Genomic DNA, 16019 nt, shown 5'->3' on the forward strand with positions numbered 1-16019 from the left:
CCAAATCGGAAAAGAAGAAGTAAAGCTGTCACTGTTTGCAGATGACATGATACTATACACAGAGAATCCTAAAGATGCTACCAGAAAACTACTAGAGCTAATCAACGAATTTGGTAAAGTAGCAGGATACAAAATTAATGCACAGAAATCTCTGGCATTCCTATACACTAATGATGAAAAATCTGAAAGTGAAATCAAGAAAACACTCCCATTTACCATTGCAACAAAAAGAATAAAATATCTAGGAATAAACCTACCTAAGGAGACAAAAGACCTGTATACAGAAAATTATAAGACACTGATGAAAGAAATTAAAGATGATACAAATAGTTGGAGAGATATACCATGTTCTTGGATCGGAAGAATCAACATTGTGAAAATGACTATACTACCCAAATCAATCTACAGATTCAATGCAATCCCTATCAAACTACCACTGGTATTTTTCACAGAACTAGAACAAAAAATTTCACAATTTGTATGGAAACACAAAAGACCCCGAATAGCCAAAGCAACCTTGAGAACAAAGAATGGAGCTGGAGGAATCAGGCTCCGTGACTTCAGACTATACTACAAAGCTACAATAATCAAGACAGTATGGTACTGGTACAAAAACAAAAATATAGATCAGTGGAACAGGATAGAAAGCCCAGAGATAAACCCACGCACATATGGTCACCTTATCTTTGATAAAGGAGGCAAGAGTATATACAGTGGAGAAAAGACAGCCTCTTCTATAAGTGGTGCTGGGAAAACTGGACAGCTACATGTAAAAGAATAAAATTAGAACACTCCCTAACACCATACACAAAAATAAACTCAAAATGGATTAAAGACCTAAATGTAAGGCCAGAAACGGTCAAACTCTTAGAGGAAAACATAGGCAGAATGCTCTATGACATAAATCATAGCAAGATCCTTTTTGACCCGCCTCCTAGAGAAATGGAAATAAAAACAAAAGTAAACAAATGGGACCTAATGAAACTTCAAAGCTTTTGCACGGCAAAGGAAACCATAAACAAGACCAAAAGACAACCCTCAGAATGCGAGAAAATATTTGCAAATGAAGCAACTGGCAAAGGATTAATCTCCAAAATTTACAAGCAGCTCATTCAGCTCAATATCAAAAAAACAAACAACCCAATCCAAAAATGGGCAGAAGATTTAAATAGACATTTCTCCAAAGGAGATATACAGAATGCCAACAAACACATGAAAGAATGCTCAACATCACTAATCATTAGAGAAATGCAAATCAAAACTACAATGAGATATCATCTCACACCGGCCAGAATGGCCATCATCAAAAAAATCTACAAACGATAAATGCTGGAGAGGGTGTGGAGAAAAGGGAGCCCTCTTGCACTGTTGGTGGGAATGTAAATTGATACAGCCACTATGGAGAACAGTATGGAGGTTCCTTAGAAAAGTAAAATAGAACTACCATATGACCCAGCAATCCCACTACTGGGCATATACTGTGAGAAATCCAGAATTCAAAAAGAGTCATGTACCACAATGTTCACTGCAGCACTATTTACAATAGCCAGGACATGGAAGCAACCTAAGTGTCCACCGACAGATGAATGGAAGATGTGGCACATATATATACAATGGAATATTACTCAGCCATAAAAAGAAACAAAATCGAGTTATTTGTAGTGAGGTGGATGGACCTAGAGTCTGTCATACAGAGTGAAGTAAGTCAGAAAGAGAAAAACAAATACCATATGCTAACACAGGTATATGGATTCTATAAAAAAAGAAGGTCATGAAGAACCTAGGGGTAAGACGGGAATAAAGACACAGACCTACTAGACAATGGACTTGAGGATATGAGGAGGGGGAAGGGTAAACTGTGACAAAGTGAGAGAGTGGCACTGACATATATACACTACCAAACGTAAAATAGATAGCTAGTGGGAAGCAGCCGCATAGCACAGGGAGATCAGCTCGGTGGTTTGTGACCACCTAGAGGGGTGGGATAGGGAGGGTGGGGGGAGGGAGACGCAAGAGGGAAGAGATGCGGGAACATATGTATATGTATAACTGATTCACTTTGTTATAAAGCAGAACTAACACACCATTGTAAAGCAACTATACTCCAATAAAGATGTTAAAAAGAAAATAATGGTAATGCCCCTCATCACATGATTATTACGATCAGTGGTACTGTGCTGGGTGGGCCTGGGCCAGGGCCCAAGCCTGCTAGGAAGAAAGCTGGGAGAAGAAGTGATTCTCCATGGAGAGAGAGCGATGGGGCTGCTGGTGGGGCGGAAACAGGGGTCCCTGAGATGGGTCAGCAGGACCCGGGACCAGCAGAGCAGTCTGGCCCAGCTCCTCGGGGATTCTGGCTTCAAACTCCAGGGAACTTTGGAATGAGGGTGAAGCCCTATTGAAAAGTAGGGAAGGGAGAAGTAAAGGGACGAGGTTAAGGACAGTGACTTCAGGGTCAGACAGTCGTAACTGTGGGTCCCAGTCCCGCCCTGTGCCAGCCAGCGTGACTAGCCCTGTGTCCCCGAAGTCAGTCCTCTTAGCCGAGGTGCTGAGTGACCTGGGACAGGGGTGGTCCTCGACCTTGGAGCATCACTGTCCTCGTCTCTCAAGCGGGTGAAGTGATACCTGCACCCTAGTGTTCTCGTGACCGTCAGTGGGACGTGTATGCAGAGCTCTCCGAGTGGTGCCTGGCCGTGATTCCCACCAGGAGCTGTGAGCCGCTCTCCGTCGTCGCGATGGTCCTCTGTGTCCCCATGACTCCCCCTCAGTGACTCTGTTGCCCTGTCCTCTGTTCCCAGTCTGACTTCTCTCCTTCACAGAGACCTCGGTCTGTGTGCAGAGCCCTCCTCAGTCACTGAGAGCAGCGCAGGAAAAGGAGGGGCGTACCCCTTGTTTGGAGACCATCCCCAGGCCAAGGCTAGGGTCGGGAGGTGGGGTACCCACCCGACAAGGCCTCAAATCCCAGGGAGAAAAGATACAGATCCGTGTATCACGGTGTAGCTAGTAGCTATCATAGCACCAAGTGAAACAAATGTAGCTTTAAGTAACCATACGTTCAGCCAGCAGGTGGGTGTCTGTTTTGCTCTGCCCCATGCTGTTCCCAGGTGAACAGAGGCAGGTACGAGCCGAAGAAGCGTTTGCGGTCCTGTTACTACGCTGCAGACCCGAATGGCAGCCGACAGTCCGGTGCGGCAGGTAGTGGAGGGCGCCCAGGCCTTTACCAGGGGTGGTGTAGAAAGGTAGGGGTGGCCTCAGGGACTGTCACGCCCCCTCCTTTTCCAGGGCACCAGATCTAAGGGTGTTAGGAGTGCAGAGGGACGGGCGCCTGGGAGGCTGATCTTAGGGGACTCGGTCAGGAAAGGATGAGCTGGTCAGGAACGGAGGAGGACAGCACTGGAGGGTAGCGTGGGAGAGGGGACAGTTTGCAAAAGCTGGGGATGAAGAGGACAGCAAGGCGATGCCCTCGTCAGCAATGCAGGTGTGAGGTGTGTGTTGACAAGCGGTGCGAATAGATGTGGACAGATGGGCTGGGCCAGATACCCAAGGTCCCTGTATCCAGAGGGAAGAATCTAGACAATAGGGACCCAGTGTAAGTTTGGGGGTGTGTGTTGGGATCCCCCCTCTCCCTGCCCCTCTGCACTGCCCAAATGCCATTGCTCTTCCAGACTCAGCTCAGATGCTCCAGCAGCTGGCACCCTCTCTCCTGCATGCCCACAGCCTTTTATCTGTGTCATTCTTAAGGCCCTGATCACATTATACCTTGTACTGTAGTTACGTAAAATCTCTTCTCACAGACTAAACAACTTGAGAGCAAAATCCACGTCAGATTTACCTAGTCTTCCTCACGATGTCTAGAACATTGTTTTGTATATTTCAGGTACCTCAGGTCGGCTGTTCTTTTGTTTTTTGGGTTTTTTTTGATAGGGAATTGGTTCAAGCTTGCTTAAATAATAAGAGATTATAAGAAAGTAAGAAGCAAGCTCGTGGATGCACGAAATTATGTATAGCCAGGCCCCTAGGCAACTGGAGCGGAAGGAGGAATCAGAAACCGCTTTCCTTCTTTCACGTGCTGCATGGTTTGTCCCACTTCTGCTTCTCTTTGTGTCTCTTAGTTTCAGTTTTCAAAAGAGAGAATCCGATTGGCCTATGAGTGGGCTCTGGATCAGGTGTCCAATCCTGGCATAAGAAGCCATGCCTGTGGAGCAGAGGGGGCTGGTTCTTTCCGGAGCATGTTGGGCTGCCCTTCAAGGGCTGTGGTTGGAGAAGGCAGGCTAACCAATGTGTCGGGACGGTAGGCATTCAACGAGTATTTGCTAAACAAATGGAAGAATGAGTGAATGGCACTTCGGGGAGATGAGTCTTCCAGCGGCATGCGGGATGAGGGGCGGGGACACTGAGACCCTGGACTCAGGTAGAACTACTCGGGGATGTTACACAACCTCAGAACGAGGTGATTTGGGCCCAGAGAAGGGAAGTTGTGCTGGGGACGGAAAGATGGAGAAAAAAGCGAGCGTGCTGAGGAAATTGCAGGAAGAGGGAACATATAGGGAAGACGAGGTTTGTCATAGAAGACGACAAACCATCAAACCCTTCCATTCTTACTTCCTTTATCCTTCCATTCTTCCTTCATTTATTGAGATCCGTGTTTACCCTTTTCTTATAACCTAGAACTAGGGAAAAGGGTGTGTGTGTGTGTGTGTGTGTGTGTGTGTGTGTGTGTGTGTGTGTGTGTGTCTCCCTTTAAATATATCTCTTGGGCTCTCCTGGATGTGGAGTATTTTGAGTTGTCCCAGCTAGAAGTTGGGGTTGGGGAAGGGAATCGATGCTTAAAAAGTCCCTAAATTTGAAATTTATAAGTTTATCCTCCCTTGGGGAGCCCTGAGGGTGCTCAGAATTAACAGAATTTTTTTCCTTTCTTTTTAAGCTACCATGTTTCTCGAAAACTGGAAGCGATTACAGATGCGACTGGGCTACTTCTGGGATCTGACTGGCATAGAAGAGGAAGAAGTGAGTTCTCTTTGGGTCTTTGCTTTGCCCCTGGAAATAGATTGTCTTGAGTGAAATAACCGCTTACATTTGCTATCACAGCAGCCAAGTCACCTGCCGAGTCTTGCTGTGGCCCCTTTCCTAGCTTGGCTCCATGGGCCAAGCCAGGGTTGATGGGCACTGAGGCCAAGAGTTGAAATCCTCTCTCTTCTCTTGAGCTGTAAGACTTTGAGCCTGACGGGTAGCCAGATGTCCTTGTGACCCTCTCTGGGAAAAAATGGCATGAGAAGCAAGCCTCGTGGTGACCTCAAGGTTTAACTCAATGTTCTTCCGCCTCCCGTCCTGTTGGTGCTCGAGAGCGTGAAGCCAGAGAACGTGACCCAGAGCACGGATGTGTCTGGATGCTTCTGTGAGCCTGCTGAGGGTCAAGGGGAGGCATGGGTGCTAGGTCTCAGTTGCCCTGATGCATATGGAGGAAGAAAGAACCACTGATCCAGTACCCCGTCAGCCAGGAGAGCATGTGTGAAACAGGAGCGTGAGCTAAGGGAAAGGGTAGGTTCTTCCAGAGTCTAGTTGTATGGACAGATGATTTTAAAGGATGAAACAAATTGACCTTCCCTCGGGGCTCCTTTGAGAACTAGGGCCGCCTTTGATGTCGGCGAGTTGACGATGACCAGTGTGGGCCTGGTTGCTCACGGTTATCTTCTCCCGTGCGCTGCCATTGCCTGAACAGCAAACGTGAATATCGGGTAGGGGCTCCCGACGCCGTGGGCAGTGTCGATGAGATGCTGAGGACAGTGTCCGGAGCACCAGGAGGTGCCCCCAGTTGCCTAAGTAACATGTGCGTAGGCTGGCTGAGAGCATATGACCGCTGTGCGGGGAGCAGACTTTTTCTGGATTCTCCCTCATTCATTGATGTGCCTCTCCTTGGACTCGGGACCTCTGGCTTTGTGACCCTGATGCTTTGTGACCAAGCTAGTGAAATCCCCAGTTTAGTCCTGTTCTCAAGGCTGTGTGGCTCCCTTGTCTGTGATGTGACATCCTCTCCTCTCCTTAAAGCTCCAAGTCGTCAGCTTGCCTTTGAGCAGGTGGGCATTCCATGACCATGGATTGAGTTCACACATTCACTCCATCCCAGTCCTGTGCGTTAAGCAGATACCCGGAGGCTCACAGCATCGTGGATTCCGTGGCAAATGAGAGGATCTACATACGAATTCTGACTTCAGAGACGATACGCATTAGTTGTGTATCGTGTAGGAAGATGAGCAACAGAGAACAATAAAGGCAATTGCATTTCTTGGGGAAAGATGGCCAAAGTAGGGCTTCCAGTCGAAAAAGCTGTCGAAGTCGGACTGTGTGGGTGATTTTGTCCTATTGGTTCGATTTGATTCTGAGGAGAAAGAGAGAGAGGAGAGAGCTGTGGCCGGGTGTGGGAAGGTGGTGGGCGCACAGGTCCTCCTCTCCTACAGCAGGGCCTAGGAGGTCTCGAGGGAAGAGAAGAAGAAGCAGCCTGGCATCCACGCCTGTGTGGGGACAGAAACAAGCTAAGTGTGTCTTCTGAGTAGTGCTGAGGAGGCCAGCAGGTCTGCCTGTGAAAGAGGAAGTGTAAACACACTCACACAGAGAAAGGCATCCGTTATGACACAGTGCCCTTGACGTCTCAGCCCCTGGCAGCAGTGGGATGCTAAGCCATTCTGGTTTCTGCAGCCAGGTTTCCTGTTTAACCCGATGAGCCATGGTCACTTCCTGGGAGAGGCGTGATTTCAGTAACTCCTGCGCAGGCTGAGAGAGAGGCCTGGCCAAGCCTGGGTTCACCCCTGGTGCAAAGAGCTGGTCCTGACGGGCTCTCTGTGTGAGGTTACTGGGGGCGGGTCAGTTCTGCAGCATCGAGGATGTGCTCCCCCCCCCCCCCCGCCGTGTGCAAGCCCAGGGCTAGGCATGGTTGAGAGGAGGGAGGGCAGCTGTGTCTTTCCTTCCATGTATTTAGATTTTGGACTCAGATATTAAGCACGCTTTAAGTTGAGTTAAGTCTGGACGTGCACATCAGGCACCTCCTGTGGACCAGGTTTTGGTTTGGGACATGGAACTCCCTCAGGCACGGTCTCTGAGCATCTCCAAAGGGTTGCATTCAACTAAGGGGTTGTCTGGTCTCTGAATAATTAGAATACAACGGTGAGTTTGAGAGAAATTCCTTCCGGTCTAAAAACTGTTTTGTTTTTAAATCAGGGTTTTGAAGACTGGTTGAATTTTAGTGAGCAGCAAAGGGAGGAATGGGTACCCACAGGAGGAAACAGCCGACAGGAGCCTTGATCCAGGGAAGCTCAGGGTGCGGCTCAGAGTCAGCAGGATACCTGGAAGGTCTAGTTGGCTGCAGGGAACAGGGGTTGGGCTACAGTTGCGGGATGGGGGGCAGAGCAACAAATGCAGGCTGGTGGCTAGGCCAGGGAGGGTCCCGACTGTATCTCCTCAGGTCATGGGACGGCAGGGAGAGCAGGATTGGAAGGCATCTGTGACTTGCCCTAGGCCTTAAATGAAGTGTTGTGGGCAGATTTAACCCACATTCAAATGGGGAGCAAGAGGACGCAGACACCACCTGGGCTTCGGGGAGGAGGTTGCAGGGGTCCTTGAAGGTCATGATGAGAGCTTTTTGTCTGTTTTAACCACATGTTGTCTCCAGGTCTCAGGGATCCTGCCATGGCTGTAACCCTCAGACAGCTTCTACCCTGTGGTCTTCACTAGGAAGCAGCCCTTCGGGAGTTGGGGGGAGGGTGCTAACTCGCACAGAGACCAGAGCCACCCCACCCTCTGTCCCTCCCGCCTGGGGTGCGCACACCACGTGGGACACCAAGGAAAGCAGCAGGGGCGGGGCTTAAAGCGTGGAGGAGGAGAAGGGGGCTGGAGAACCCACCTCCCGGGGCAGCAGCCCCTGGCCCAGGGGCCTCCCTGTGGAACCGGCTGGGATGGCCCGAGAGACCCCTTTGAAGGCCGTCGAAGGAGGCCTGCCAGACCTCAGGAGTCTTCCCTCTGAGATGGGATGGCCTTGAGCTCAGTGGCCTCTCTTGCCCGATTCCCTGCTGCACTCAGGCCCCGCGTGTCCCTGGGACCCCTCAGAGAGGGTGGTCTCAATGCAGATGTCCTCCCATCCCTCTCTCTCCCGCCCCTGTCTACCACGTCAGGCTTAGCTGCCCCGACAGCTTCCTGTCACGTAGGATGCAAGACCCCTTGCCTCCCCGCAGCGCGTGGTGGCGTGCTTCTCCTCCCAGACCTTCCAGCCTCCATTCTCTCAACGGGCCTGCATCCTCTCCTGGGCTCCTTCCAGGCTTTGCACCGGCTCCTCCCTCTGCCTGGAAGGCTCCAGTCTCCACCTGCCCTGACCTTTCTTAGCTTTTCCATCCCAACCAGAACATGACCCTCCTCTGGCTGGCCTTACCCCAATCCCCATTCTGAAGCAGCCAGCCTGACATTTCTTCTGTTGCTCTCATCCCCGCCTGCTGGTTTCTTATTTGTGGGTTTGTTGGCTTGCTGTCACCTTCCTCCACTTGGAGATAAGCTCCTTGTTCGTAGCCTCAGAGCCTGAAGAAGAGCTCCCAAGAGCTCGGAACGCAGTAGATGCTTTGGTAACTCCTTGTTGGAGACATTTGTTGACTGCCTCTCCGGGTTTACTTCTGTCGATCAGCGAAGGCTGGTCCTGTGCTGGCCTGGGGCCTTCTTTCAGGCCAGATCCTGCGGGGAGCAACCAGGTGGAAGTAGCTTTGCAAAATATTCCCAGAGCCTTGGCGGGAGGGGTTATGTATTTGTGATGATTCGGCGTCAGACCCCATCCAGGGAGGCCGTGTTTAAGGCTGGGTGTATTGGAGCAGCCCTCACGGGGTCCAGACTCTGCTCTGGCCAGGCGCTCATTTGTCCAGGTCCCTGCCTTTGAGGAATCCTGTGACCTCACCCGATCTTCTTGGCTGCGAGCAACGCGATCCTTGTCTGACCTGCTTCGGTTGGAAAGCAGAGCAGCCTGACACTCTGCTTTGAGAGCCTCGGACTCCTGTCTGCGTGCCAAGAGCTCTCAGCTTGTTCTAAACAGATGAGGAGGGTCTGAGCTGGGGCCCAGAATGCAGTGAAGTGGGCCACAGCCACCACCAGAGGGATGTGAGGACACTCCTCTACGTGATGTCACGTCTTCGGAAAGTCAGGGGCAGTCAGGAGCATCTTACAGTCAGCAGGGAAGGCCCCTCAGCTCCTTTGCCGAGGATGACAGGATAGACGCACTTCTTGCTTGAAGGGCTTTAGAATCCAGAGGATGGTACAAAAAGGCACGGCTTTAGTTCTATAGTTAAAATCTTCCATAGGAATAACATAGAAGAAACGCAACCAAATTTCAGAAGCCACAGCACATTTCTCAAAGTATTTCTGCAGGAGGTTAATTGTTGGAGGCGAAAGTTTTGTGGGACATGGTGGGTTGAAGAAGATTCAGCATGTGTCTTTACAGGAGAACTTCTCAGAGCTTTTATTAGGCTCCTTGTGACTCTCAGGTGACACAATGTATGGTATTTTCCAATCTGTTAGACCCTGGAATCCTTTTTTAGCTAAAACCCTCCTGGCACACACATTAGGATATGCTGCGTTGGAGGATGGATGAAGGGGAGAGACAAAATGAAGTGAACTTCGCAAGCGTTGAGAGATTTCTGTGTTCTCCCCACGGTGCTAATTGCTGCGAGAAACAAAATAATGGAGACCAGGTAGTGGATTCTTATCTTAGGATAAAAAGATTCCCACATGCAAAACAACTAGGAAACAATAAAGGAAGATGACGTAATCAAGAACTACGTGTCGTGTAAGCTATAAAACTCTAGAATATTTGAGAGGGGGAGACTCCACCAGCTGTGTTTCAGCAGGCAGAGAAGGTCCCACCTCCGAGGCTGGGACTGCACTGTGGAGCCCGGGTGATAATGGAGAGCCTTCAGAACTCTGGAATGGCTCCTCCTCTGTTATACTGGTTAGTCTTTTTTTTTTTTTTTTTTTGCGGTACGTGGGCCTCTCAGTTGTGGCTTCTCCCGTTGCGGGGCACAGGCTCCGGACGCGCAGGCTCAGCGGCCACGGCTCACGGGCCCAGCCGCTCCGCGGCATGTGGGATCCTCCCGGGCCGGGGCACGAACCCGCGTCCCCTGCGTCGGCAGGCGGACTCTCAGCCACTGCGCCACCAGGGAAGCCCAGTACTGGTTATTCTTACTAGTCACGTGCACAGTTTCTCCTCTCCAGCATCATGGCATGTCTCGGGAAAGCCAGAGACAGGTCAGGAGTCCAGCTCGTTGGCTTTCAGGATCTCTGAGGCCTGAGCAGTGATGAGGGAATGTGTGTTCTCTGTGTCTGCTGGGAGCCAGCTCCGGAATCCCTGCCTGGGAGTTCTCGGTAAATGATGCAGGAGGCCGGGTGTACGCTGTTAAGTTCTCTTTGAAGTAAGTCATGCGTCTTCCTGCCGCAGCGTCTGCACTGATGGGGCCGTGGTCTTTCTGATCACCCAGGCACTCGTTCCCATGCCTGGTGACTCACCATCCAGGTTCGTATTGCTGCGTGTCCCTGCGCTGTCTCCTGAGCATCAGCGTGCTTGCCAGTGAGTTACTCACCAAGGCTGAATAGCAAACAGGTCCAGGCAAGTGAGTTTTAAGATTCCCTGTGGGCACCTTCAACTGTGATGTTTACTGGTGGCCGTTTTTGGCTTGCAGAAGAATGGCGCAGGGAAGACGTTTGGTCCTGGCCCTGACTCCCGGCCGGGGGGGGCACATCTGTTTCTCCAGCTGGGATTTGGCTCATTGCAACTTAAAGTTGAGGCCTGAGGATAGACAGTGGGATGCCCAGAGGTAGCCCCCGGGCCTTTGGGCCAACTGCTGTGTGCAGCACTGGGCTCCTTTTTGTATCAGCTCCTCGTTAATGCTTCGTCTCTCCTTTCTCAACCCTGGCGCCACCCCCAGGAACGTGCTCAGGTTTGGTTTCCAGTGTGGTAACAAGCGGTGTGTGTCCCCCTTTCCCGCCACAGTGTGTCCCTGTGGTCGTGTGTAGTGTGGCAGCCCTTGTCCCATAGCATCTGAACCCGTGACCTGACTTCCTGTCCTCGTGGTGTCTGGCCATACCCCGCGGGCCAAGGTGGCCCTCCGCCTGTTTACTAACCACTCTGTGTCTCTGGCTTTTAGGAGCACCCCCGGCCTGAGTATGAAACCAAAGTTCGGGAGAAGATGCTGAGGGAGAGCGACAAGTCTCTGGTCCAGAAATTGGGAACCGGTGGGACTGAGGATGCGGTAAGATGCTGGCACCTGGTGCTTGCTTTCCTTTTTTTTTTTCTTAAGATCCTATTGTCATTTCACTGGGAATGCCTTCGCGGATGGAGACTGGGCTGTGAGAAGGGCCGACAGCGGTGGGACAGGGCGGAAAGAGAGCATGACGTCTCTCCATGTCCCGTGGGCAGAGGTTGTGGGGAACAGGCCCCTCCCATGACTTGATTTCTCTCTCCTTCCCGGGTGGTAATGTCTGGATGAAACGGGAGGGCAGGTCGGGAAAGAAAGAAACCGTTTCAGACCCGGGTCCTCTGGACTCTTGTCACCTACACGTCGCATAGCAGTAGCAACCACCACCAGACCAACCAGCGCAATGACAGCGAACCTTTATTCAGTCCTTGCCGCGGGCCAGGCACCGTTCTCAGCGCGCTGTATCGTTTTACTCTCGAAATAAATTGATGAGGCTGGAGCAATTTTTCTGTAAATGAAAACTAATGAAGAAAGGTATGTCCGCAGCTTAAGTCGTTGGCCAGAGCTCACCCAGACAGTGAATGGTGGGTGGATCTGGGATTCCAACCCAGGTGAGTCTCTGACAGTCTGGGCATCTAACCGCTATGCAAGGATACATCGAGAGATGGCCCTTAGGGCTGGCAGAGGCATACCCATGCCTGTATGTGCCTGAGCTGCTCGTACACTCTTCCTCACATTTCATTTTCTCTGGATGGGCCTCCAAAGTACGGAGGTGATTGTGAGTCGTATTTCTGAGTTTTATGGTGGCATTCAGACATGGAAACGGAGCTTCAGGATCTGTGCTGTGATCTGTAAATACTCGCAGTGCCTGTGAGGTGGGGGGCTCCTCTTTGGCACCGCCGGTCTCCTCTGAGTGCCACCCTTTTTTGAAACCAAGAGTGTGTGTGTGTGTGTGTGTGTGTTGATGTCTTTCCTAATCTGGTTCCTGAAAAAATTCAACGAGATCGACAATCTGTTGTTTTTACACGTGTCTTTTCTCCATCTTGGATTCGAATTAAAATTTCATTTAATTTTACATTCTTTAAGTTGGAGCCATTCATGTTAACATGCAAATTTATTCAAGCACCAATACGGAGAATGTGGTGTTTTTAAGCCCAGAATACTAGCTGCCTCTCTTTCTTTCTGTCTGTCTTTTTTTTTTTTCCTTTAAGAAAGCAGGACTTAGAAGAGAAAGGGGGTGGCTGTCTAAGTTATTATTCCTCCAGAAAAAAGTAAGTCCAAGACCGCCAATTATCTGGGGAGAAAAATGAATTCATTCTTAGGAAAGAGTAATCATCACCATCACCCTCATCAGAAAGCAAACATATTGTGTCCTGTCGGGTTTGGCACTCCCATGCAACCTTCTTTCTCCACCGCAGGGCAATATACAATGGATAATTTTATGGAAATCACATGTAACTTTTAATGACCACTGCCTCAGTTAATTTTAATTCCATAGACGGGAATGCCGAGGAGCTGGAATTGCGTACACTGAGGCTGTAGTTCTGATATAAACACTGCTTGGATATATTATATGCACGATAGGTCAGATAGCTTTCAGGGACCATGAATAACTGAAAAACATCTGAATGCGTTATGAATGATACATATGTTTACGTGTTAGCATTCAACATCTATTTTCATTACACTGTGGAGAATGTAAAGCTCAAAGCATCTAATGCCTTACAGGCACTGGGGGGAAAATGACCTTCCCAAATGAGCAGCGTAGGATAAAAATGGCCTGGAATTTGATTGTCAGTGTCCTTCTTGTGTTCCCTCCATTTTGTTAATACTGGAAATGCTTGTGTTCTTGCTGTAAATCTAGCCAAGGGTGGGAGATGAAGGGAGGAGCACATGATTGCTGTCTGATGGGAGGGATGCTTCTCTTGCCTACTGGAAGAGTTGAGGTCAACGCCCATGGCAAGACAGGGCTCTAGGGTGGGATACTTAGGAAAGACACATTCTTCCGGGAAACAGACAAGGACCAAGAATCAAAGTCTAGGTGATAGGCTTGGATGTGCTTCTTTCATCCCAGAGGCTCACTTTGGTTCTGCCTTCTTTGTAACCCTGAGGCTTCATGTCCCATCTCTCTTTATATTCCTTCCTCTTGAATGATAAAAGCTACCATTTATCGAGGCCCAGATGGTAGAGAAAATTACCAAAGACCACATAGCTAGTGGTGGGAGAGCCAGCAGTCATACGCAGCTCCACCTCATCCCCAAGGCCCATTGCTTCTCAAAAAAATTATTTTAAAGGTATCAAGTTCATGTTTCTTTTTATTTACTTATTTTTAAAATTTTTAAATGTTTTTTGCGGTACGCGGGCCTCTCACTGTTATGGCCTCTCCCGTTGCGGAGCACAGGCTCCGGACGCGCAGGCTCAGCGGCCATGGCTCACGGGCCCAGCCGCTCCGCGGCACGTGGGATCTTCCCGGACCGGGGCACGAACCCGGGTCCCCTGCATCGGCAGGCGGACTCAACCACTGCGCCACCAGGGAAGCCCATCAAGTTCATTTTATGAAACTTCTTTGTAAGTGATTTAATTCTCAGACCATAACATTCACCCATTTAAATGATACAATTCGATGGTTTTTAGTATATTCACAGTTTTGTGCTGTCATTCCCACGATCTAAGTTTCAAATATTTTTTATCATCTTAGAAAGAAACTCTATACCCTGGGAGGCAAGTAATCTATTAATACATTCTGTTTCAATAGGTTTGCCTCTTCTGGACTTCCATGTAAATGAAATCATGCAAAATGTCGTATTTCTCCTCTTTCACTTAGCAAAATGTTTTCATGATTCATCCATGTTGTAGCTCTGTCTGGTCTTCATTCTTTTTTATTGCCAAATAATATTCCGTATTTTAGATACACCCAATTTTATTTGTACATTCATCAGTTGATGGACAGTTGGATGGCTTTCACTTTTCGGCTATTATGAGCAATGCTGCTATGAACATTTGTGTACCAGGTTTTGGGTGCATGTATGTTTTCGCATCTTTTGGAAATATGCGTAAGAGTAGAATTACTGGGTCATACGGAAACTCTGTGTTTAACATTTTGAAGGACTGCTGTAATATTTTTCAAAGGGGCTTCACCATTTTGCATGCCAACCAGCACTGCATGAGGGCTCTTAATTTCTCCACATCCTCACCAACACTTGTTATCTGTCTTTTTTATTTTATCCATTCTAGTTGCGTGCAGTGGTATTTCATTGGGGTTTGAATTAGCATTTCCCTAAAGGATGTTGAACATCCTTTCGCGTGCTTATTGGCAGATTTTGTGGCTTCTTTGGAAAAATGTCTATTCAGATCCTTTGCTCATTTTTAAAGGTGGGTTAATTGTCTTTTCACTACTGTATGAAGAGTTACTTACATAATCTGAACACCAGTCTCTTATCAGATAATACGATTTACAAATATTTTCTCCCATTCTGTGGATTTTTAAAATTTAAAATCCTGCATAAAAGTTGTTTTTTTTGGTTTTTTTTTTTTGCGGTACGCGGGCCTCTCACTGTTGTGGCCTCTCCTGTCGCGGAGCACAGGCTCCGGACGCGCAGGCTCAGCGGCCACGGCTCACGGGCCCAGCCGCTCCGCGGCACGTGGGATCTTCCCGGACCGGGGCACGAACCCGTGTCCCCTGCATCGGCAGGCGGACTCCCAACCACTGCGCCACCAGGGAAGCCCCCACAAAAGTTTTTTGATGTAGTTCAATTTATCTGTTTTTCCTGTTGTCATGTGTGCTTTTGTGTCATATCTAAGAAACCACTGCTTAATCCAGTGTCATAGAGATATACTGTCAGGGTTTCTTCTAAACATTTTGCAATGTTAGCTCTTACATTTAGGTCTATGATCCATTTTGAGTTAATTTTTGTGTATGATATAAGTAAGAGGTCCAAATTCATCTTTTGTCTGAATATTTAGTTTTTCGAGCCCCATTCGTTGAAAAGATTATTTTCTCCACTGAATTATCTTGTCAGCCTCATCAAAAATCAATTCACCATAAATGTAAGAGTTCATTTCTGGGCACTCAGTTCTATTCCATTAATCTATGTGTCTGGCCAATACCACATTGTCTTGATTAATTACTGCACCTGTGTAGTAAGTTTTGCAATTGGAATGTGACTGAATTTGTGCTTCTTTTCCAAAATTGTTTTGACAATTCTGGGTGTCTCGCATTTCCATATGAATTTTATGACCAGCTTGTCAATTTCTGCAAACAAAGCAAGATGGAATTGTTGATAGGGATTGAGCTGAATCTGTAGATTAATTCAGGCAGTAGCAGCTTCGTAACAGTGGTAAGTCTTCTAATCTATGAACATGTTATATCTTTCCATTCTTTAGATCTTCTTTAATTTCTTTCAAAAATGTTTTATAGTTTCAGAGCACAGCTCTTGCACATCTTTTGTTAAATTTGTTCATAATTGTTTTATTCTTTTCCGTGGGATTGCAAATATAATTGTTTTCTTAATTCCACTTTTGGATTGTTCATTGCTAGTATATAGAAATATAGTTGATTTTTGTGTATTGATTTTATATCCCACAGCTTTGCTGGACTCATTTATTAATTTTGGTAGTCTTTAGTGGATTCTTTAGGGTTTTTTCTATTTATAAGATCATGTCATCTTGAAGAGAGATAGTTTCACTTCTTCGTTTCCCAGCCTGGTTGCATTTTTCTCTCTCTCTCTCCATCCTCCGCCCCTTCCCCCTTTTCCTCCCAGGTGCCCTGACTAGAATCTCTTGTACAATGTTGAATAGAAGTGATGA

The 16019-nt window shown here is 48.3% G+C and overlaps 1 protein-coding gene across 1 annotated transcript in view; it reads left to right on the forward strand.

The window, feature by feature from the left end:
• Nucleotides 1-16019, forward strand: part of ANO2 (anoctamin 2) — a 320612-nt gene that overhangs the window by 156323 nt on the left and 148270 nt on the right. The window contains exons 13-14 of the mRNA XM_032646986.1: nucleotides 4922-5004; nucleotides 11163-11267. Coding sequence (XP_032502877.1) covers nucleotides 4922-5004; nucleotides 11163-11267 — 188 coding nt within the window. The remainder of the gene's footprint in view (nucleotides 1-4921; nucleotides 5005-11162; nucleotides 11268-16019) is intronic.

Source organism: Phocoena sinus, chromosome 10, assembly GCF_008692025.1.
Source record: "Phocoena sinus isolate mPhoSin1 chromosome 10, mPhoSin1.pri, whole genome shotgun sequence".
NCBI classification, from domain to species: domain Eukaryota; kingdom Metazoa; phylum Chordata; class Mammalia; order Artiodactyla; family Phocoenidae; genus Phocoena; species Phocoena sinus.